Consider the following 22,427-nt stretch of genomic DNA (forward strand, 5'->3'; position numbering starts at 1 on the left):
GCATTGTTTCTCAGACCCATCCATGTTTTGTGTAGCTGTAGTTAGTCTGTTGTGTGATTATAGCATAATATATTTACCCATTTTCCTGTTGTGAATATTCGGCATGTTTCCAGTTTTTGTAATTACAAACCATGACCTTTCTTGCACATGTCTGCTAGTAAACACCATGAAGAGTTTCTCTAGGGTCTATAACCAGGAGTAGTTCCCCTGGGTCACAGAGCAAATGTTGAAAAAAGGGAATACAAACTTTCATTTTTGTTTTTGGAATACAAACTTTTTAGAAGTCTTTGTACCAGTTTATACTCCCATTGGCATGTGTAAAAGTTCTCCTTGATATACTGCTTTGCCAACAATCGGCAAGGACAGCCTCCTTTAATTTTGCCTACCAGGTGAGTATTAAATGATCTGTCATTAGGATGTAGGCCTAGTCTTTTTTATTAGAAGTCTCCTTTATATTGTCTCACTACTACTTGTTAGCAGGCCACCTGTGAGTTCTAGATTCAGTGACACTTTAGAAGTTAAAGTATCTCCAGCGTGGACATTTCACCTGATACGCCCCCTTTAATCTGTCTTTAGTTTTGCTGCTTCAATTCCAGCAGCCAGTACCCTTAAGAAAGCAGTGCAAGATGAATGGGTTATAGGTGACCATAGATTGCCACTTTAAACTAGACTTCAACATCTGTTTCCTTTTAGAGCAAGGGTTCTTAACCCGGAAGTAGAACTGGATTTGAATTCAGTTAGTTGCCTTTATAATCCTGTACATCCTGTACAGCCAGGGGGTACTGAAGTTCAAAAAGTTTAAGAATCTCAGCCTTGGAGAGAGTTATTTGCCAGGTGGCTAAAGGATAGGGATCTGGGAAATAGGTTCCTTTCACATCAGCCAGATGACTTTAAAGATATTTAATCATCTTCTGTTTGAAATGAAATCACCTTGTGTTTTTTCTGTCCCCAAGACAAGCTTACCAATGTTCAGGAGTAAACAGTTTGCAGTGAAAAGAAGATTTAGTGACTTTCTGGGTCTTTATGAGAAGCTTTCCGAGAAACATTCTCAGAATGGCTTTATTGTCCCTCCTCCACCCGAGAAAAGCCTAATAGGTAAGCTCTGCGGTCTTTATTCTGCTTGGAATCTTTTCCTTTGCATTCTTTCTGTAATATATTTTCTGATTAGTACATGAGACTATTAACAGTGTGGAATCTTATAGGTAGGAAAGAGATACTTCCAATATTTTCCTATAACTTACACGAGGTCTAGAGAGATAGCATGTTTTGACATGTACTCTTTCCTCAGGTGCAGTAGGAGGCTCTGCTTTGAGCTTTCACAGCTCTCTGTGTTTGCGTGTGTTGTGTTGTGTTCATGTTTGTATCAGTGTAGGTGTGTTGTGTTGTGTTCATGTTTGTATTGGTATCAGGAGTCTTAAATGATTTCTGTTTCCTTCAGACTGAAATATACTAAGTTGAAAGGGGATTGGCAGCAGGGGAGGGGGACTTAGGAACCTTTTCACTGCCATCAGTTGATGTTTGTTAATCTATACTCAGAGTCCTGTGGTCCCCTTTTAGAAAACGTATAATGTTCTGCAAGTCCCAGAGTTTAGACTAACCTTCAGCACTTTGAGACTAGTTCAGAATATGACTCTCATGTAAAGAACCTTTTGTTCATGCATTCTCATGACATAGAAGTGTAGAAGTGGGGCTCCTGGGTGGCTCAGTGGGTTAAGCCGCTGCCTTCAGCTCAGGTCATGATCTCAGGGTCCTGAGATCGAGTCCCGCATCGGGCTCTCTGCTGAGCGGGGAGCCTGCTTCCTCCTCTCTCTCTCTCTGGCTGCCTCTCCAACTACTTGTGATTTCTCTCTGTCAAATAAATAAATAAAATCTTTAAAAAAAAAAAAAAGTGTAGAAGTGGCCTTTGGTTGTTTTTTGTAATGCTGTTCTCATTGCCTTTCCTCTTGTGGACTTTTTTACAGGTTATTATTATTTTTTAAATTCATGATGATTTATTTACATTTATTTTTACTTTTCAAATTCCATTTCAGGCATGACAAAAGTAAAAGTTGGGAAGGAAGATTCTTCTTCTGCAGAATTTCTTGAAAAACGGAGGGCCGCTCTAGAAAGGTAAGTGCCATACGACCATTTTCCTGAATGACATAAGAACAGGTGAGAGGCTGAAACTGAGACTTAACCATGAAACATTCACTGAAGTTAGTAGAGATCAGACTTGACTGAATTAAAGATGCACACATCTGCAAGCTCTTTAATCTTTTCTAAGTCCCTGACCTTCCCACCTTAGGAACAGACCATCTTCTTTTCTTTCCTCATCCCGAGTGAGCAGACAGGGATATTCCCTTGGACAATCAAATATGAATGGCTCCGAGGTCTCTTTCTGAGCAGTTATTTTTCTTCCCTTTTTAGAAAAGTGAGGAATGTGAATTTAAATGTGCTTATAAGCAGAGACAAACTTAGCTGGCCGGTTAGCTCAGTTGGTTAGAGCGTGGTGCTGATAAGCAGAGACACACTTAAGTGCCTTATCTGAGGACATGTTAAAGTAATGAAAGATGTACCCTTGCCTACAGTGTATAACACCCAAAACTTTGTGAGGCCAGGTTGACTAGCCAGATAACTGCTTATACCTTGTAGGTACCTTCAGAGGATTGTGAATCATCCTACCATGTTACAGGACCCTGATGTCAGGGAGTTCTTGGAAAAAGAAGAGGTTAGTATTATACAAACTGAATTTCATAATTTTTCTCTGCCTCTACTGAAATGAAACCAGTTCACTCAACAAACACTTGAGCACTTTACATGCATTTAGTTTAGTACAAGACTATATCCTAATTTGTAAGCCTCTCAAGAATGACAGGTATTTTTCAGCCTTTGAAATAAAAGAAGTTCTACCTGTATTCAAAAGCAACTGGTTTTAGAGGTCAGACTGCAACCTAGTTTTATCTTACTGGAACAATACAGTGATCTGTTTGGCATGTCCTTTTCATGTCTTTCATAAGTTACTACTTGGCTCAGACTGAATGCTTGTTTTATAGCAGGAGCTGAGGGGCATTGGTTCAAAACAGGTTACCACACACCACAAAACTGCCATGTAGCAAAAGTGTTGATTCAAGTAGACAGTCTTTTTTATAGGCTATGCATAGACTATTCATGATTGTGAAAAATTGGAGATGGTCCAGTTACTAACAGTTGAAGAAGTAAGTGAAATATACAATGCAACAAATACTTTATTCTTTTTTTTTTTTTTTTTTTTTAAGACTTTATTTATTTATTTGACAGAGAGAGATCACAGTAGACAGAGAGGCAGGCAGAGAGAGAGAGAGGGAAGCAGGCTCCCTGCTGAGCAGAGAGCCCGATGCGGGACTCGATCCCAGGACCCTGAGATCATGACCTGAGCCGAAGGCAGCGGCTTAACCCACTGAGCCACCCAGGCACCCCAAATACTTTATTCTTAACAATAATTCTGAACAGAAAATATACAGAAGTGTTTATATATATTCACTGGAAATATACATTAAAAGAATTACATGGGGTGCCTGGCTGGCTTAGTTGGTAGAGCATGTAACTCTTGATCTCAAGATCATGAGTTCAAGCCCTATGTTGGGTTTAGAGCTTACTTTAAAAAAATAAAAATAAAAATTTATGGGAAGTGAAACTTGAAACAGCATGTATATAGAGCTATATGAACATGTTAGTCATTAAGAATCTCTACAAACACTGGATTAAAATAGTGTTGTATCTCATATGAAAAAAACTGGAAGGAAGGAAAAGACAGGGTAGGACTATCATTTTGTATTTGTTTTTTCATTTCGTTATTACTTTTAAAGGTTTTATTTATTTGTTATTTTAAATTTTCATTTGCATATAGTATGCATTACTCTCATGAAGAAAATGGCACTAAGTATATGGGTTTTTTCCGCCCAAAATGAAACTTTTACATTACAGTTTCTTTACTGAATGCAGAAATCTTTTCGGGCGCCTGGGTGGCTCAGTGGATTGGGCCTCTGCCTTCGGCTCAGGTCATGATCTCAGGGTCCTGGGATCAAGCCCCATATCAGGCTCTCTGCTCAGTGGGGAGCCTTATTTCCCCTTTCTCTCTCTGCCTGCTGTTCTGCCTACTTGTGATCTCTCTCTCTGTGAAATAAATAAGTAAAATCTTTTTAAAAAAAAAAAAAAAGTCTTTTCATTCCTCTTGGATTCCTATATCCATTTTTCTTTTTTAGTCCCTCATCTCCACTTCATATCCCTAAAACAGGGTTTGTCTCCAACAGCACTTTTCACACTTAGGGCTGGATCATTCTTTGCTCTAGAGAGCTGCCCTGTGCAATATAGGGTTAGCAGCGTCCCTGGCTTCTATCCAGTAGACGCCAGTATTACCCTTCCCCAGTCTGAACAGCTAGAATTATGTCCAGCCATGGCCAGATGTCCCCTAGGGGGCAAAATGGTCCCAAGTTGAAAACTACTGCCCTGTAATCTAATTTTTCAGCATGGTATACTATAATTACTGTAGATTCTTTAGCATCCATTCTGTACCTTGGGAAAGTAGTGGTAGGACTGAATCAACCAAGTTGTTTCTAAATGTTTGGCATGCTTGGCTTATTAAGATCATCCCTAAAAGTAACCTCAATCTGAACAAATAATGCTCCTGTCCTTAGACCTTTGTTCACTGAGGAAAATCCAAATGGAATCACAGGACAGCTTCAAAGCTTCTCAAGACATTATATCCAGCTGTGTGCAGAGTATGCTAACCCAGAGTATCTTTTAGCAAAAGTGTGTTTGAAATTTAAGCAGTTCATGCCTGGGATGACAAACAGTCTCAACACGAGGTCACCTGGCCACGTAACAATCCTACTCTCATTTCTTTCTGCACACTATTTCAAAAGCTGAAAATTTTGCTAATTCTGCTTAACATAGTCCTTTGATTTTTTTTTTCTTTCTGTATGTACTAGTTACAGAAGTGCCTAATTGCTTTTGAAAACAGCAATCTACAGTTCAAATAATTTGTTTAGCAAGTTTTGGGCATACCATCTGATGGATACTAATTCTTCTGAACCTAAAATAGGGGCAGCAGATAACATGCCATCCCGCCTTCTTGGTCTTGTAGCTGCCACGCGCCGTGGGTACCCAGACATTGAGTGGCGCTGGTCTCCTCAAGATGTTCAACAAAGCCACAGATGCCGTCAGTAAAATGACCATCAAGATGAATGAATCAGACATTGTGAGTAGCCCTGTGTCTCTCAGCTTCCCCTGCTCCCTCAGTCTTATGGGTCAGATGCCCTGAAGAGTCCTGAATTTCTCAGAGACTTTTTTAATATAATTCAGTCCCTTTAAAAAAAAAAACTGCTAAGGAAATGCCATGCTGGATGCCTATATGAGTCCCCTCCATTAAAGATCTGGGCTTTTGTGTTTCAGTGGTTTGAGGAGAAGCTCCAGGAAGTAGAGTGTGAAGAGCAGCGCTTACGGAAACTGCATGCTGTTGTAGAAACTCTAGTCAACCATAGGAAAGGTAACAACCTTGGAAATGCACTTGGAGCTGGGGGAAATTGATGTTTGCTAGTGAGCTGGAGATGGGAGGACATCCTGTCCCCAAGTCTGTCAGCCATTCAAATGGAAACTCAGCCCACCTAGTCCTTGATGTTCTCATCAAAAAGGTATGCCCTGCACCTCCCACCTCAGCCACTGTGATCATTGTACTTTCTACCTGGGAAGGATACAGGGAAGCCAGCCCACACTCATGGCCTTCAGAGGGTATGATTTGAATTGGTGGCTTTTATCCAAAGTAATGTCACACACTTCAGCTACATGATCAGATGGGCAGTATGTAAATTCATGGAAACCATGTATGTCTCCTAACTTTTGCCTAAGAGCTATTAAAATTTTCCACGTTTGAATGCATTCCTTCCCTGCCTTAAACATGGTAATAATCAGAAATCAAAACAGGCAGAAAACTGTTAAAATGAAGACAATGTAAGGGTTGGCAAAATGTAGGGCCTAACCCATGGGCCACTTCTGGCTCTCAGCCTTTGCTCCAAGGTGGGAATGGTTTTTACATTTTTAAAGAGAAGAGTGAAAAAATAGAGTAAGTGAGACTGTATGTGGTCCACGAAGCTTCAGTCCTCAGGCCCTTTACAGAAAATGTTTGCCCTGCTCTAGAACATACAAGACTATGGAGTGTGCACATACATTCACTCTCTGTCTTGCAAACAGACTGCTAACCGTGAGCTTTAACGTGAAAATTAGAATCATTCCTTTGTCCTATTTGTATTAACTGCCCCTGCTTCTCCAGGAATATTGGAGCTGCTTCTTCCAGGTAGGCCTCAACCTAGTGATACTTCGGCCAGCATGTGCCTCTCCCTGCTCGTGTGACCACATTGCACTCCGCTCACTCTATTAAGTCCAAGTGGCCGGGGTGTAAGTGACTGGGTCACAGAGCCCCCCATTGTTAGATATGCAGAGGCAGCTTTGCTAAGGCATGCCCTGCAGTGCCAGCTGACTTCTCCCTTTTCCTTGTGAGATCAGAGGCCTCTGCTGTCTTCTTCCAGAGCTAGCGCTGAACACGGCCCAGTTTGCAAAGAGTCTAGCCATGCTTGGGAGCTCTGAGGACAACACGGCATTGTCACGGGCACTCTCCCAGCTGGCTGAGGTGGAAGAAAAAATTGAGCAGCTCCACCAGGAACAGGCCAACAATGACTTCTTCCTCCTTGCTGAGCTCCTGAGTGACTACATTCGTCTCCTGGCCATTGTCCGTGTAAGCTTCTTTTTCCTTTCCTCTTTCTCCATGCTCCCATTGATTTGTCTTTCTTTTGCTTTTTCCCTTCCCAAGATATTTCCATCCATTATAGCTGAAAATAGGTGCAGCTTTATTCTTAGGAGAGAAGGTATCTTTTGAACCAAAAAATCCATTTAACTGTTAGCTAGTTATCACAGAGTCATTTTGAGGCCTACAGCCAGTTTTTAAAACACTAAAATATTTGGAGAAGAGACTACTCTTGAATTTCCAAGTAGGCCCCTCCTTATTGTTGAAGCTGGACAGTGCTCCTTTTTTCAGACGAGGCTTATTATAGACCTGCTGTCTTGGCCTTGTGGAGCAGTGACTTCCTCAGTCTTTGGTCTTTGCCTCCTTAACAGTAAGCAGCAGCTTTGCCCTGGTAAGAGCTCTTGCTGGCTTCCACTTGTCCCTCTAACGTGGGCAGTCAGGTAACTACACGGAACTGGCTTGGCATTGCATGGAGGAGTGTGGCCAGGGGGCTGAGAGATCTTGTCACCAGAGTCCTTTGTGTGCTGTGCTGCCCACAATGGTAACAACACTGCCGCCTGCCTCTCAGGTCAAGTACCTCACCTCTTCTCCTGGTAACCAGGGCAGTCTGGTTTCCCGAGACCTTTTAGGGTGGCCAAGGAAGCTTTACTGGGCAGTGGTATTCGCTCTCGCATGGTCCCCTGTGATAGAGGAAAGAGCCAAGAGGGATCCTGGTACCTGCCTTATAAGGCCTGGGTCTGCCCCTGAACCAGCTTGGGACCAGGAGGGACCTCGGAGTTGGAACAGGGCCACCTTCACTCCCCATCTCCAGCATTCCCCCACAGGGAGCTCCTGTGTTGTCAAGAACCAAGCTGTTCCCAGGGCTCTCATTTCTTCCATGGTAGAGCTGCTCAGTGTGGCCTATGAGGTTGCTCATTGTCCTCCCCCTCAGCTGTCTGGTTTGCTGCTAACTCCAGACTGATAAGAGGCTGGAAAAATAACCTGCTTTGGAATTTGTAGAACTGGTCCGACTACAAAAACTGGAGCACCACCTCAGGGATGTGCCCTCTCTGGGGAAGTCTTCAGAGGGGGGCATTGTTTGGAGTCTCAGGAGAGCACAGCTCTGGGATGTGACCATCCCCCCCACCCCCCGCCCCCAGGCTGGGTGAGCCTCTGTGGACAGAGATGAGAGGGGCCCAGCCTAGAGCTCTGGGCAGAGGCTGGGGCAGCATGCCTGCGTGCAGAACTGCGAGCTAGGCTTCTCTCAGAGACCCTTCACCTGCCTGTGAGGGTAGGCAGTAGGATTGAGGCGATGAGCAAATATTTCTTTTCTGCTTTTCCCTGAACCTGGAGCTGCACCACTCTTAACCCAGAAGGTTAGGCTTGAGTCTCATGGATACAAAGTTACCTTTACCTGTCCTTTGACATTGAGCTGCTAGGAAGTTTCAGGTGGTCACACGTGACTGGAAAAGGTGAATGTGGTGGCAGTTTAACTCCCTAGGGTTCAAACTTTGGTGAAGGGCTGCACTAAGGAGACCTAGAAAACGTCCAGGGGACTTCTGCAGCAAAGGAGAGCAAATGGAACAGGGCTGGAAGGCTGGCCCTGGGTTCAGATCTCTCATCAGGCTGCCTCTTGAAGTCTTACTGAGCCAATGGGGGTGGTGGATGGCATGGTTAGGCCACCAGGTCTCCTCTGGAAATGCAGTCAAGGGACTGGAATGAGGGCAAACCAGCAAGTGGACCTTGGGGAGCTTCTTGTGAGCCTTGGTAGCCTTCCACAGTTGAATATGTAGATGAGATGGAAGCCGTGTGTCCCCATGGTAGCTATAATTATTTATTTAAAGATCTGTTAAGCTTACCGTGTATACTATTTGGTGTTAACTTAAAGACTGCTTCCTTAGATTGGCCTTGCCTGGTGTATTTTCCAGGCTAAGCTAAGTCTCCAGTTCTGTCATTTGGTTATAGGTCCCCTGCTTGTTTTCTCTGTACTCTGCATACATGTAATCATTTATAGGTAATTATTAATATAATGTTAGCCTTTTCTATTAGATTATAAGCTCCATTAAAAGCAGAACCATGTGTTTCGTTACCCTCTATCTTAGTTCCTGGCACATGGCAGGAGCTCAGGAAGGGTGTGGAGACCCATGGACTAATCTGAGGGAAGCAGTTCAGAAGCCATAGTACTGGGCATTGGCATTAGGCCACCTGCTGTGCTCCCAGCCATCCAGCCTGGGGAGTCGCATGAAGCAGCATGGCCTCCTGGAGGCTGGGAGAGGAGTCTTAGCCAAGCTTGTGCATTTTGATACTAGGCTTCCAGCTGGGCACTAACATGTGGCTGCAGAACCTGCCCTTGCTCCGTCCTTCTCTAGCACAGCTGCCCCCCGCCCCCGGCAGAGCAGGTGGCGCTCCTGCAGGGCTGGTTGTGCTCTTCCCCAACCCCCCGCCCCACAGGCTGCCTTCGACCAGCGCATGAAGACCTGGCAGCGCTGGCAGGACGCTCAAGCTACGCTGCAGAAGAAACGGGAGGCTGAGGCTCGGCTGCTTTGGGCCAACAAGCCTGACAAACTGCAGCAGGCCAAGGACGAGATCTTAGAGGTGAGGCCCCCCGAGGCAGACCAGTGCGGGTATTTGACGGACTCCTGAATGGGCCCAGGTCCCATCCCACCCAGATGCTTGAACCCCCACAGCAGGCAAGGGAGCTGTTTGAGTCTAAAGGCAGTGGCTGCTGGGGAAGCCTCGGAGGAGTCCCGGCTTGCTCCTGTGCCATTCCACCCCTGCTGGTCAAGTCACAGTCCCCGAGGGAGGGGTCTTGGGTGGGTCTTCAGAAAACTCCAAGGTGATTCAGATATGCCCCTCTAGTGGTGAGAGTGAAATTCAGTTCTCTGGAACTCCCAGCTGTGCTGGTGGGTGCCTGAGCCAGAGGCTATGGAGTGTCAGAACTTCCTGAGAGATCAGGCCTGGCCTGGTGCACACAGTACCTCTTTTCCAGCCAGATGGCCTTACACACTGAGTCCCATATGGTTTCTAATCTTACCCAGAGGGATGGAAAGACATAATGACCAATTCAGGTCTCATATGTAGAATTGCTGTCCAGGGGTCAAGACTCAGTAATGGTACCATAATATTAAGTGACCCTTCCTTTCCCCTTTCTTCCCAGTGGGAGTCTCGTGTAACTCAGTATGAAAGGGACTTTGAAAGGATTTCAACTGTGGTCCGAAAAGAAGTGATACGGTTTGAGGTGAGATAGAACATCCTGCTTCTCACACGTGTGCAGTGCCTGATTTTAGTGGTAGTGTTGGTTTTGTTCACGTCTGTCAAGTAGGGAGATAGGTGGAAGTGCTGGTGACTTGGTACTTGTGAACAGTCGTGGCCTTTGTGTGTGTGTGTCTGTGTGTGTGTGTATTTACATGTGTGTTCTGAGGCAAAGTAGCTTGGCCTGTGTCATTAGACCAGAACAGTTAGACGCAAAACAAAGCTTGCAATCATCCTGTGTCCTTTGGTCCCCTTTCCTTGCTCCTGTCTTCTTCATCCCCCAACACCCCCACCCACCATGAAGAAAACTTTGCAAGGCCTCAGCAGAAGCTGTGTGACTGGAAATTATAGCTGTTCAGCTGCTGGCTCTAGTTTCCGGGGCTGTGTTTGGCCTTGGTCAGCATTACACACCACCATCCCATCAAGAGGGGTAGGAGCAACTGTCTAGATGATCACTCTAGAATCCTGTCTCCTATAGAAAGAGAAATCCAAGGACTTCAAAAACCATGTGATCAAGTACCTTGAGACACTCCTGTCCTCACAGCAGCAGGTATGTACATTATGCATGACTGTCCTCCTCTGCCTGCTCCAGAGACCAGCTGCCTTCTGTGGGCTTTGGTCACAGGATGGGATGGGCTGGCCCTATTACTCTAACGTGGAACATCTAACAGGGTCTTTTGCTAAGCAGGATTGCCCAAATCTATAAGAAGTTAGTTTTTAAGGACAAACCCCAACTCTCCCTATAACCCCGTGGTACCACCTAACCCTCTTTTTTTTTTTTTTTTAAAGATTTATTTATTTGACAGACAGATCACAAGCAGGCAGAGAGGCAGGCAGAGAGAGAGGAGGGGAAGCAGGCTCCCCGCTGAGGAGAGAGCACGATGTGGGGCTCAATCCCAGGACCCTGGGATCATGACCTGGGCCAAAGGCAGAGGCTTTAACCCACTGAGCCACCCAGGCGCCCCTCACCTAACCCTCTTAAGGCTGAGGCCCCAGTCTGTGTGGTGGACAGTGGGCCCCATTGTAAGGAGCTAACTGAGCTGGGCAAAGCCGTGGCCCCCGCAGGGGTACTTCCTCCAGGGCAGAACCACAACTGTCTTTAGTGATTTCCCTTGCACTTGATGCTTTCTCTCAGTCCAGAGACAAGTAAGGGCAGTGTGGCTTGCTGGCCAGTCTGGTCCAGGGTCCACTTAGCCTAGCCATCTCCCCCGCTTGGCCTGAGCTCCAGCCTCCCTTTAGGTGGCTCAGGCGTCTGGGGGAGTGCCGAGGCACTGTGCTTGCTCCCCTCTCAGGCTCAGCCTCTGGCTCTGCCACCACCACTAGGTGGGAGCACTTGCTTACTGTCCCCACTTCTTTGCAGCTGGCAAAGTACTGGGAAGCCTTCCTTCCTGAGGCAAAGGCCATCTCCTAATGGACCAAGGACATCAGAACCCACCTGCCTGACGCTGCCTTTTTATACACTGTCCTCCACCTCTGCTGGACTCCAGTGATGCATCCTGCCTAGCCTGGACTTGACCCTTTCCTACCTGTCCCCATTCTAACCGTTACTTCATTTAGCTTCCATATATATTTTCTTACCTGAGAGAATAGTTTGTTGCTTTAAGCAGAAGACCCACACTAGGTGGTGGAGTTAGGGGATGGGGTGGAGTATTGATATAAATATATAAATACAAATGTATATTTTTCAGGTTGTGGTTAGGAACTGGGAATAACGTTTTCTGTTACTCCTGATGGTGCCATGAAAAGATTATGTAATAAAATATTTTAAAATCAGATTACATGACTCAGAATGGTGGTGCTTTTTGCTTTAGGCGGGGGAGCAGTTGGGAAGCAGGTCTGGAATGCTCTGAACCAAGAAGTTACCCAGGTCTAGAGTAAGTTTCTCTCCATAGGAGTTTACAAGCTTTTGCTGATGCGTCCCTATGGAGCTAGGATTTCTTTTTTTTTTTTTTTTTTTTTTCCCCTACCTACCTCAGGTACCTGCTCTGAGGGTCTCTTAATCTGTTTAATTCTTATTCCTACTTCTTTAGGGAAGGAGTTGTAAAGACCTTTCTTACAGTAAGAGAGGCAAAATGGGTTCTCCTACAGAGGAGGCCGATTGTCTTTTATTCCTGCTGTTTCCCTAAGCTGCCCAGGTCTTTCTAAACTTCTTTTTGCCACATCTTCAGTAGACGGATTCATGTGAAAAGTGTAAAGGGGTGATAAGGACTTAACACTTTATCTCCACTGATGACAGAGCCAGGCATTCTGCCTCTATAGATAAGATGATCCAAGAGTTCCTAAATTTTTTGAGATTCCAAGAAGCTTTACTGTCTGTTCCAGGAGGGAGCATGCCAACAAGAGGCCAGGTGTTGTCCACACAGGCCAAGGGCATTCTAAGGGGTCTCTGTCCTGGCCTGGCCAGGGGGGCTCGAGTCTCCACTGCACTGTTGCTGGGCTTCCCCTCAGCTGTGTCCACAGCTGCTAAAACTGGCTGCTCAGAGTAGACCATGGAGCTGCTCTGCGGGGCAGGGTTGGCGGACTGCCTGCTGTGTAACTTCGCCACTCCCGGGCCCCAGCCCCAGCCCCAGAGATGCCTCTCTCTGAGGGCGCTCCACACGTGCTCTGTTAGTTCTCTTTGGTGGGTGTTCAAGGTTTGGGGAGGGCCAGCCTGAGGCAAGAGAATGCAGTCAGTACCACTGCTTTCCAGTACAACAGGCTGGAGAGTTGGGGATACAGGGGTGAGAGGTGGGATGCAGTGCTGGCAAGTATCTCTTTGAACTGGTTGATTTTTTTGGAAAAAGTCACTCAATCTCTTCCTACCCTCCAGTATATTTATTACTATGCTTGATTTTATCCTGCCAGTTTGTCTTGTGTGTTCGTTTTTGCCTAGTTGTAATAATATACACAAAATATTTTGTATCCCGCTTTTATCACTCGGCACTGTATATTTTATAAGCATTTCTTCTATATGGTTATATATCTTCAGAAACTTTAAGTAATTTTGAGGCTTCCACAGAGCGACTGTACCATAATTCTGACTCCTCCCTTGTTGTTGGATTCTTAGTTGTTTGGTAAACTTTAAATTTTAATAGAATTTCAGCCTTATAGAATAGTTACAGGCTATCACAAAGAACTCCCATATATACTTTACCCAAATTTACTGAGTCTGTACATTTTACCTTATTTGCTTTATGACTTAGATTATCTATATTTATATATTGTATTTTCTGAAGCATTTGAAAGTAAGTTGCAGACATTGTGCCCCTTTACCCCAAAATCTTTAGTATGTATTTCCTTAAGAACGAGGATGCTCTCTCAGAACTTAAAGCCATAAGTACAGTTACCCAAATCGGGAAGTTGAACGCTGAAATAATACTGTGATATAAGCCATGGTCCATATTTAAATTTCATCACTTATCCTGGTAATGTCCTTTATAGCAATGCCCTTTTTCCTGGTGCAGGATTGTGTATTACATTTACTTGTAATTATGTAACACATAATTACACGTGTGTCTCTCTCAATCCAGAAGAACTTCACAGGCTTTGAGTCATTGCTTTTCCTTACCTTGGCATTTGTGAAGAAGACAGGCCAGGTATTTGTAGTATATTCCTCAGTTTGGATTGGCCTCATGGTTCCATATGACTAGATTAGGGTTTTGCAGTCAGGCAGGAACATCACAGAAGTGGTGCATCCTCAGTGAATTTTAAGTTGGCATATGATGTCCCATTGAGCTGAAGTAACTCTGATCCCTTGGTTACTATTTTCCCTTTTGTAATTAACAAGGAATTTGTGAGGAGATACTTTGAGATCCTGTAAATATTTTGTTCCTTGTCCATTGTGCTTTTCTTTTTTTCTTTTCTTTTTTTTTTTTTTAATTTTTAAAAAAGATTTTATTTATTTATTTGACAGAGAGAGAGATCACAAGTAGGCAGAGAAGGGGCTGAAGCAGGCTCCCTGCTGAGCACAGAGCCTGATGCGGGGCTCCATCCAGGGACCCTGAGATCATGACCTGAGCCCAAGGCAGAGGCTTTAGCCCACTGAGCGACCCAAGCACCCTCGTTGTGCTTTTCTAAATCCATAATCTGCATTTCCTGATTGGCACTAGGTCTAGGTGCTAAGAGTGCTCATTGCTCCTGCAGTGTCATTGCTTCTAGGCCCTTGGTGGCCAGAGCAAGAAAATAAGGAAGGATAAAGATGTATAGCAATAGTGAGAGAGAGAGAGAGAGAGATGGCATAAAGAATTAGATACTAGAAATCATGAACTCTCAGGGATACTTCCAGTCTAGCCCCATTGGATTTATCCTAGTCTCCCTTTTCTGTGTTTGTTAAGTCTCTTCTAAAGAAACTTAATTTTAAAACTTTCTCCTTGCTTTGTTATCCAGTGATCCAATGATCATCTTGATGAAGGTTATTTTTATCATTTCCTTGGGATAGATTCTCTGACTTCAGAACTTCCTCATCAGCTTCTGGCATCCAAGGCTGACAGGGCCCCTGCATTTCTGTATAGAGCTTGCAGACATGGGAATTGCAAAGGCAGGTTAGGCGTACTGAGCCCAAAGGCCAGCACAACTGTACAAAAGGAGTCATTCTATCTGGGGAGTCAGGAAGAAGAAATTTGTAGAGAAGAGGATGCTTGAACTATGTCTTAAAGGTGGAGAGGTGTTCGCCCCTTCTGCTGGGACTGTTCTGCCTCCCTGTCTCCTGACAGTGGGAAGTAGGCACATCTAGGGAAATGGAAGTGGCTCAGCATGGCCAGAGTCAAGTCCATGGGCAGCCTGCAGAGAGTGATGAGCAGGAAGCAGACTGTACTACTTGGTACGACTTGCCAGTACGACTTGGGAGGTGCGTGGAATGTTACCCTGAAGTGTGGGGAGCCACAGAGGGGACTTAAGCAGGAAATAACAGACAACATGGTCACATTAGAAGGTGTGAGACTGGAAGCAAGGGGAGCAGCCAGGCTCATCGCAACCAAGCAGATTGCTGAGGAGGACAGAAGGAATGGTCTTGGAGCTCTGGGGAGAGGCTCAGGAGGTGGATATGGACCCAGCATCTGGTCACTGATGATGAGAGGCTTGAGGGAGGGCAGCGATAGCCAGACCTGCTGGTTTCTGGCTGGGATTTGGGGGTACGGTAAAGCCCTTCATGACACAGGTAACACAGGCGGCCAAGTAGGTTTGGAACAGATGGGAGCAGAACAGGGAGGACAGTAGGTGCTGACCATGTCCTATAGTGTAAGAGGCTCCTCCGAATGGGAAGGGAGGCCCATGCTGAGAGGTGGGGGAGAGAGGGCGTGAAAGGAGCCTTAATTTAAAGGTGGGTCACACGTAGCGTGTTAATAAATTCAGAAGAGAGAAAGGGAATCCCCATCAAAGCCATGTCTGGGAGAAAATGCGCAGAGTAAGGAGCCTCACTGCCGTTCAAGGAGGCGAGGAAGGGTGGGGAAGAAAGATACAGTGGGCCAGAGAGTAAATATCTCTGAATATTTACCTGCCTGATTATTATCTGCCTGATAATTACGGCATTCTCAAATAGGGATATTTTGTTTTCCTACTTTGAGTCAAGTGGTTTAGAGAAGTGTGGAGGTAAGTCTACATTTCCCCCATTTCTCCTTGTGTTATTCCCCCTAAGAATCTCTGGGCTCCAGAGTCTCGAGGATGAGGACTTTGAGCTAGAGGGACCCCAACATTCAATATGAATAGTGACAGAATAAGTGAGAAGTAGGAATGATAGTGTCACACATAGGTATTTGTAACTTTGACCTCTTTCCAGAAGACTTGCATTCCGGGGCACCTGGCTGGCTCAGCTGGTAGAGCATGCGATCCTTAGGGTTGTGAGTTCAAGCCCCATGTTGGACATGGAGTCTACTTAAAATTTAAAAAAGATTAAATAGACGTGCATCCTGAGTGCATCTGTAGCTGGGAACCCTAAAGAAAATAAAGAATGCCTTTGCAGCTCAAAGTTGAAAAACAGGGAGATGATGATAAAATCTGCTAAGGGTGGGACTGGGAACTGGTTGAGGAAGAGAGCACGGTGATGGAATGAGTGTCCATTGCTGAACGTGCTGGGAGCCCACGTGGGAGTGGAAATCATGGCTTGTGAGGGGCATCAGGCCCAAGGTGGTGGGATTTCCCCACAGCAGCCTAGGGAAACAGGAGGGAAGAGGAAAATGAAGATCCCTCCCACAGCAAAGAAGAGCAGACCTTTGCTGCAACTGGCATGCCCTTAAACCGAACGCTTTATCTTTGGAGACACTGGCTTAGATTTTCTGCTCCACGCTTGCAGAGAGTTGGGCCTGAGCTGAGCCTTAGAAACGGGTAAGAGCCACTCACCCCTGTCTTCTGGCTGGGGGTTGGGGTAGTGTGTATGTCATCTGCCAGTGTCTTACGACGCCGGATATGTGGTTGATGATGGCTTTCTCTGCCAAATAGCTCTCTGAAGTGGTAAGTCTTTATAATTCCATGGTCCCCAGCAAAGATTTGGGCTCAAAATAGGTGCCAAATAGCTAAATGTTGAATCATCTCCAACTGCGGATTCTCCCACCTGGCATTCACAGCCTTCCCTGAGAGGCCACCGCTCACCTTTCCTGTTTATCTCCTAGTGCTTCCCAACAATACCAACACCTCATAGAAACTGCCTCCAAACAAGCTCTTTCCTTTGGCACTTCCATGCAGCCCCAGCAGCCTTTTATTAATGGTGGGTTTTGTACCTGATGCCCTCTGTCTCCGCTTGCATCCCTCTCTCCAGTCTCAGAATTACACCTGTCTGAATGGGAGTTTAATTAGAGATGGAGGGCACGGGCGAATGTGTCAGAACATTCATGGGGGATTCCCGTAGACACATCTAGAAACCAAGTCCGTGAAGATGACTGTGAGAAGGTGCCCATCTTAGCATTATTTACGGTTGTAAAAACCGAAATCAATCTAAATGTACAGCAGGAAGGGATTAACTGAATTATGGTACATTTGGATATTATATAGTCATTAGAGATGATACATAGCTATATCCATTGACAAAAACATTTTTAAGTGAAAAAAGTAGGTTATAGAATTACATGTATAGTATCCTCTACCTTTATACAAAATGATATGTATTTGAGAAGGATGTTGATTGAACGGTTATCTACAGTTGCCTAGAGGGATGGAATTTTGCATTATTTAAAATTTTTATACCATTTTGTGTTGCTTGGAATTTCTATGTATTACTTTTATAATCATAAAATTAAAGTGTTTTCATTACGGGAAAACAACTCCGTGCATCCTTCGAGGCCTACTTTATATGTACATTCTCCAGGAAGCTTTCCTTGACGCACTCACTGCTCTACCCCCAGACTGGAAGGGCAGCTCTACCTCCTTTGTAGCCCATTATCATCCTCTTAAACCTCTGCTCTTTCTCACTCTTGTGTGCAGTAGATCATCTGAGATCTAATCAATCTGAGATGTTCTCATTAGCCTCTGGGGCTCGGAACTCCATAAGATCATGGACTGTGTTGTTCCTACCCATCTCCATGTTCACCCACAAAGGCAGCCTAAGGGGGCAATGGCTGCCATTCAGCTCCTGGCAATGACTGTTTTATGAGCCTGTAGGCCCAGATCTTGGGGTTTTTGAAGAGACCCAGAAATTAACCTGATATGTTTTTGGCAGGAATGGTGCTTAAGGAGGGGGTGCCTGCAGGCTCAGGGATAATCACCACCTGCCCCCATGCTTGCCCTAGACAGGATTCCTCCCCTTTGTCCTTGTCTGTTATGGGAATGCCCCTCTGGCTGGGATGACCAGACCTCGGGAGCAGAAAACACCCCTCACCCTCAAGGCTGCCTGGAGGGAGCCAGCTGCTCAGCCTCCAACGGATGCACTTTGGGTCCAGAAAAACCACAGAAAACCACTGTCCCATCTGAGTTAGGGCACCTTTCCCTCCAGGGATGTAACCATTGTTTCCGAATGACTGCCCCCTCCTAGCTTCAGAGCTCTCAGCTTCTTCCTCTTCCATTTTGAGTGGCAGCGGTGGTGACCACAGGGACCCAACCAGCAAGTCTCCTGGCAGCCTCACCAGAAATAATGATAAGGCACCTGGGAGGCAGGAACCCGCGTGGGGGCAGGGTAATCTCTTCCCACCATTGAGCCTGATGATGGGAGATGTCACGTGTTAAAGGCCTACTCTGTGCCTTTGGGCTTTGAAACATCTTTTTTTTTTTTTTCCATCATATTTTGTTTTCAGTGTTCCAGCATTCATTGTTTATGCACCACACCCAGTGCTCCATGCAATACGTGCCCTCCGTAATACACACCACTTGAAACATCTCTAATCTAGCATCAGGAACTTCCAGATGGGCATCACTCTCTGCATTAAAAGACTGAGGCTTTGAGACCTGAAGCAGCTTGCTCAGGCTCATCACTACCTCCACGTCCCCCTCCTTCTCTGTCCCACCCCCCCACGCTCAGAAGGAGGACCTGAACCCAATCTGCTTGACTCAGCTTGTCTGCCACACCATGTTGCACATGTTCGAGGCAGGGATGGACAGGAGGAACCTAGATAATAATGAACTAAGTTGTTCTTTTAAAGACCAAAGGAAGCCACACAATAGACCTGTTAAGGACATGTTGCCCACCTGACTTCTGTAGGCATATGAACTTCTCTGACCTTTGTGAGGTAGTCTCTCCCCAGACGTGCACAGCGTGTGGCCCAGTTGGGGAGCAGGAGCAGAAACTGGAACACAGGGCTGCAACTTGGGTGAGTACCCTGGGGACCATTAGTGGCAGAGACAAAAAACTCTACTTACTGAGAAACCACAGACAGCACCCAGAGCTAGAGTGGGAGGTGAGAGCATCTGAGTCCCAGACCTCAGTGCCTAGGGCTGCAGTCCCTCCCAGCCTTTGGTCTGGCTTTCCTCTTGGCCTCAGTGCTTGGACCCACAACTCTTCACAAGAAACCCCTGTGACCTGAGGATTCCTTCATTCTGGGACCTGAGCACTGGGCACACCAGAGGGGCCGACTGGTTGGTCCCCTGACATAATCATTCTAAGTGAGGAGTGTTGGGAGTTATTGTAGCACCAGAACAATCTCCCTGGGAAGCTGTGCAGCCTTCGAGGCCTCTGCCAGTGTCCCCTCCAGACCTGGGTGGTGTCTGATGCACCTGAGCTGTCCTTGTCATCTGGACAGGGGGAAGGGATGCCTAGTAGTGACACTGTTGGCTGGAACCCTAGGGCTAGAGCCTTTGTGTCCTCTGAGAAGCAGCTACCCTCAAACTTTGCTTTGGGGGCTGTGGCAGGACCTGCTCGCTGGTGAAAGGTGCTCTCCTTACACAACCAACTCCAGGGCTGGCTTCCCCTTCCTCACACCTCCATTTCCTCATCTGTAAAACGAAGAGTTTAGACTCCTCTATAATTTAAGATGTTTTAGCAGCACTAATATTTTTTTAGACATCTACACCAAAATCCAGTATGCAAAACATAAAGGTATGGTGTTTTGTTTTATTAAAGATGTACCTATTAGGGGGTGCCTGGGTGGCTCAGTCGGTTAAGCATCTGACAGGCTCAGACCATGATCCCAGAGTCCTGGGATCCAACACCCTCCACCCCCCCACACCCCCACCCCCGTCCGAGCTCCATCGGGCCTCTGCTTGGGTGGGAGTCTTCTTCTCCCTCTCTCTCTGACTCCACTCATGTTCTCTCTCTTTCTCTCTCTCAAATAAATAAAATCTTAAAATAATTCTTTAAGAAAAAAAAATGTACCTGTTAGAAAGGCAATTAGTATATGTGCTGCCGAAGCGAGCACTAGAAAGGCAATTAGTAAGAACTGGGAGGCCATAAGGATGAACGGGATCGTTGCTGATTTTTACATCAAGCTCTGCTCCCAATTTATTCTGCCGTTTTTTGGTTGTACAATATCAACAAAAATCGGGATTTTTTTAAAAAGATTTTATTATTTATCTGACACACAGAGAGAGAGAGAGAGAGAGCACAAGCAGGGGGGCCAGCAGAGAGAGATGGAGAAGCCGACTCCCCACTGATCAGGGAGCCCTGATATACAGAGCTGCATGCCAGGACGCTGGGATCTTGATCTGAGTTGAAGGCAGATGCTTAACTGACTGAGCCACCCAGGCGCCCCCAAATCAGGAAAATTCTGATCACTGAGTAGTTAAAAACTCATTTTTTAACTTAACCTTGCAATCTCGGGATACTGAAAGAGGAAGAGTAAAGCTTATTTGTGTTGTTTCAAAGTTGAATCAGCAATGTATTAGGATGAACTCTATGTAATTGCCCGTATCCTAATGTTGTAACCTACAAAAACAGCAAATTCCTATAATTCAGTAAATAATAAGAGCTAACATTAATTTACTATGTGCCAGGCCCCAGCTAAATGTTTTGGAAGCCTGATGTCTTTCAGCCCACACCCAACGCTCTGCCGTGCAGATAAGGACCTTGAGGCAGGGAGCTGTCTGAGCTTGTCCAGGTGACCAGAGCCTCCGGGGTGAAGCGATCTGGCGGGCAAGGGTTGCGGGGGCTGGGCCCCCTCGAGCTAGTCCGCCTCCTCCGGCCGCCTGGAGGGAAGAATCCAGCCTCTGTGCCCTGCGGCGCCCACCAGCCCAGGAGCTGTTTGTTTTCTTAAAGGGCTTAGCCAGCTCCCGAGCAGCGGCGGCTCTGCAGAAGCCGGATCCGTGAAAGGGGCTTTGTGTGCCGGCTGCGGAGGGCCGCGGAGAGCCAGGGCCCAGCCGGGGCGGCAGCTGCGGTCCAGCCCACCTGCACGGTCCCCAGAAGGGGCCGGGGAGGGGACGCTTGTACCCAGGGCCCTCGCTGCCTCCTGCTTGGCGGTGACCCTCCTCCCCAGGGGCCCGGTGTGGGAGGCAAGAGACTGGTGCCTACAACGTGGCCCCCAACCCAGGAGCGGCCGCAGCGCTCCGGGCAGTTGTGGGAACCGCCCAGGATCTCAGAAAACTGAACACAGAGCCTTCTTTGCGATTCAACAGGCCTTGTAGGTGATGCTGCTGCTGCTGCCTTTGGAGGCCTGAGAACCACTGTTCTGTGATCTGATCTGGAAATACTGGGGCCAAGAAACTAGAGCTTTTCAGCCCCTTTCTCCCAGAAACTTGGAAATAAAATTCATGTGTTAGAGAGTTAGTGCAGTTAAACTCATTCTAAAAACAGCAGTCACTTTGAAGGTCCACACACCCCTCATAGAGTGTGAGGAACTTAGCTCCGTGCTCATCTACCGAGCTGGCCTGAGCTTAAAGTCTACAGAAAATAAGCTTTTCCCTTGATTGTAATATGGGCTTTGGAGTCCACAGTATGTCATGTATGCCTCTTTCCAGGAAAATATTCTCCAGAACTGATCTTCCCAGAGACATCCTAAAATATCTCCAGGCCAAAGATATTGTCTTTATTCATTTGGATCTTCACTCATGTGTGGAACATGGTGGAATTAGGAGCTGCCGGTTTACTACCAGATGTTTTACAAGTCAGTTGCCTCTGACTAATCTCCCTGTAAACTGGTGATGAAACTCCATCAATTTGAGGTTTCTCAGGAACACCTGAATATTAAGCAAATAAATAAGGTGGACGACAATCTGCGGGGAGCGAGAGGTGTCCAGCTCTGAAGGTAATCCCTCACAGGCCTTCCTCTAACTCCTCCCTCCTGCCTCTCTCCCAGGCCTTCCCTCTGCTCCCAGCCTCTTCCCAACATCCTCTTCTCCATTCATTCATGGAGGCTTTCAACCCACGAATGTTTTTTTTGAGTATCTCCTATATTCTTGGCACCATGGCAGCAGACTCTGAGGAGACCAGGTCCCTGGCCCAATGGCAATGAAAGCCTGGGGCAAAGTCGGGAGAACCAGGGAGGCACACAATAACCAAACATATAATGGAAGACAGGGTGATAGGATAGTGGTGAGGTAAGGGGTCAGGAAGGCAGGTCTCTTTGAGGAGGTTTAAGGCTAAGAATTGCAGTTTTTAGGCTAAGCCCACCAGCTAGGTAAGGAGTCAGGGAAGAGTGTTCCAGGGAGAGAAAACAGCAAGCGCAAAGGCCCTGAGGCAAGAAAGAGCTTGTTGGGTTTGAAGAACTAGAAGGTCACTGTGGCTGGAGCTGGTACATCAAGAGGAAGGAAAGGAAATGAGATGAGAGATGGAGGGGCGCCTGGGTGGCTCAGTGGGTTAAGCCGCTGCCTTTGGCTCAGGTCATGATCTCAGGGTCCTGGGATCGAGTCCCGCATCGGGCTCTCTGCTCAGCAGGGAGCCTGCTTCCTCCTCTCTCTCTCTGCCTGACTCTCTGCCTACTTGTGATCTCTCTCTGTCAAATAAATAAATAAAATCTTAAAAAAAAAAAAAAAGAGATGAGAGATGGAGGCAGGGCTGGGTCACTCAGAGCTCTGTAGACTGTGGTAGGGAGGGTGGGTTTTGTTCTTAGTATAACGGGAAGCCTTCTGAAGGCTTGAAGCAATGCCTTGATGGTTTGCTCTAATCAGAGAATGG

General features: G+C 46.4%; 1 protein-coding gene across 3 annotated transcripts in view; it reads left to right on the top strand.

Moving 5' to 3' along the window:
• The window catches only part of SNX1 (sorting nexin 1), a 33,857-nt gene extending 22,097 nt beyond the window's left edge, over window positions 1-11,760 (top strand). For all 3 annotated transcript variants that reach the window (XM_059180752.1, XM_059180753.1, XM_059180751.1), the window contains exons 6-15: window positions 954-1,095; window positions 2,031-2,109; window positions 2,632-2,707; window positions 5,102-5,215; window positions 5,410-5,503; window positions 6,540-6,745; window positions 9,185-9,328; window positions 9,891-9,971; window positions 10,464-10,535; window positions 11,346-11,760. In XM_059180752.1, coding sequence (XP_059036735.1) covers window positions 954-1,095; window positions 2,031-2,109; window positions 2,632-2,707; window positions 5,102-5,215; window positions 5,410-5,503; window positions 6,540-6,745; window positions 9,185-9,328; window positions 9,891-9,971; window positions 10,464-10,535; window positions 11,346-11,396 — 1,059 coding nt within the window. In that variant the 3' untranslated portion in view covers window positions 11,397-11,760. The remainder of the gene's footprint in view (window positions 1-953; window positions 1,096-2,030; window positions 2,110-2,631; window positions 2,708-5,101; window positions 5,216-5,409; window positions 5,504-6,539; window positions 6,746-9,184; window positions 9,329-9,890; window positions 9,972-10,463; window positions 10,536-11,345) is intronic.
• Window positions 11,761-22,427: the final 10,667 nt, after the last annotated feature.

Source organism: Mustela lutreola, chromosome 7, assembly GCF_030435805.1.
Source record: "Mustela lutreola isolate mMusLut2 chromosome 7, mMusLut2.pri, whole genome shotgun sequence".
Lineage (NCBI taxonomy): Eukaryota > Metazoa > Chordata > Mammalia > Carnivora > Mustelidae > Mustela > Mustela lutreola.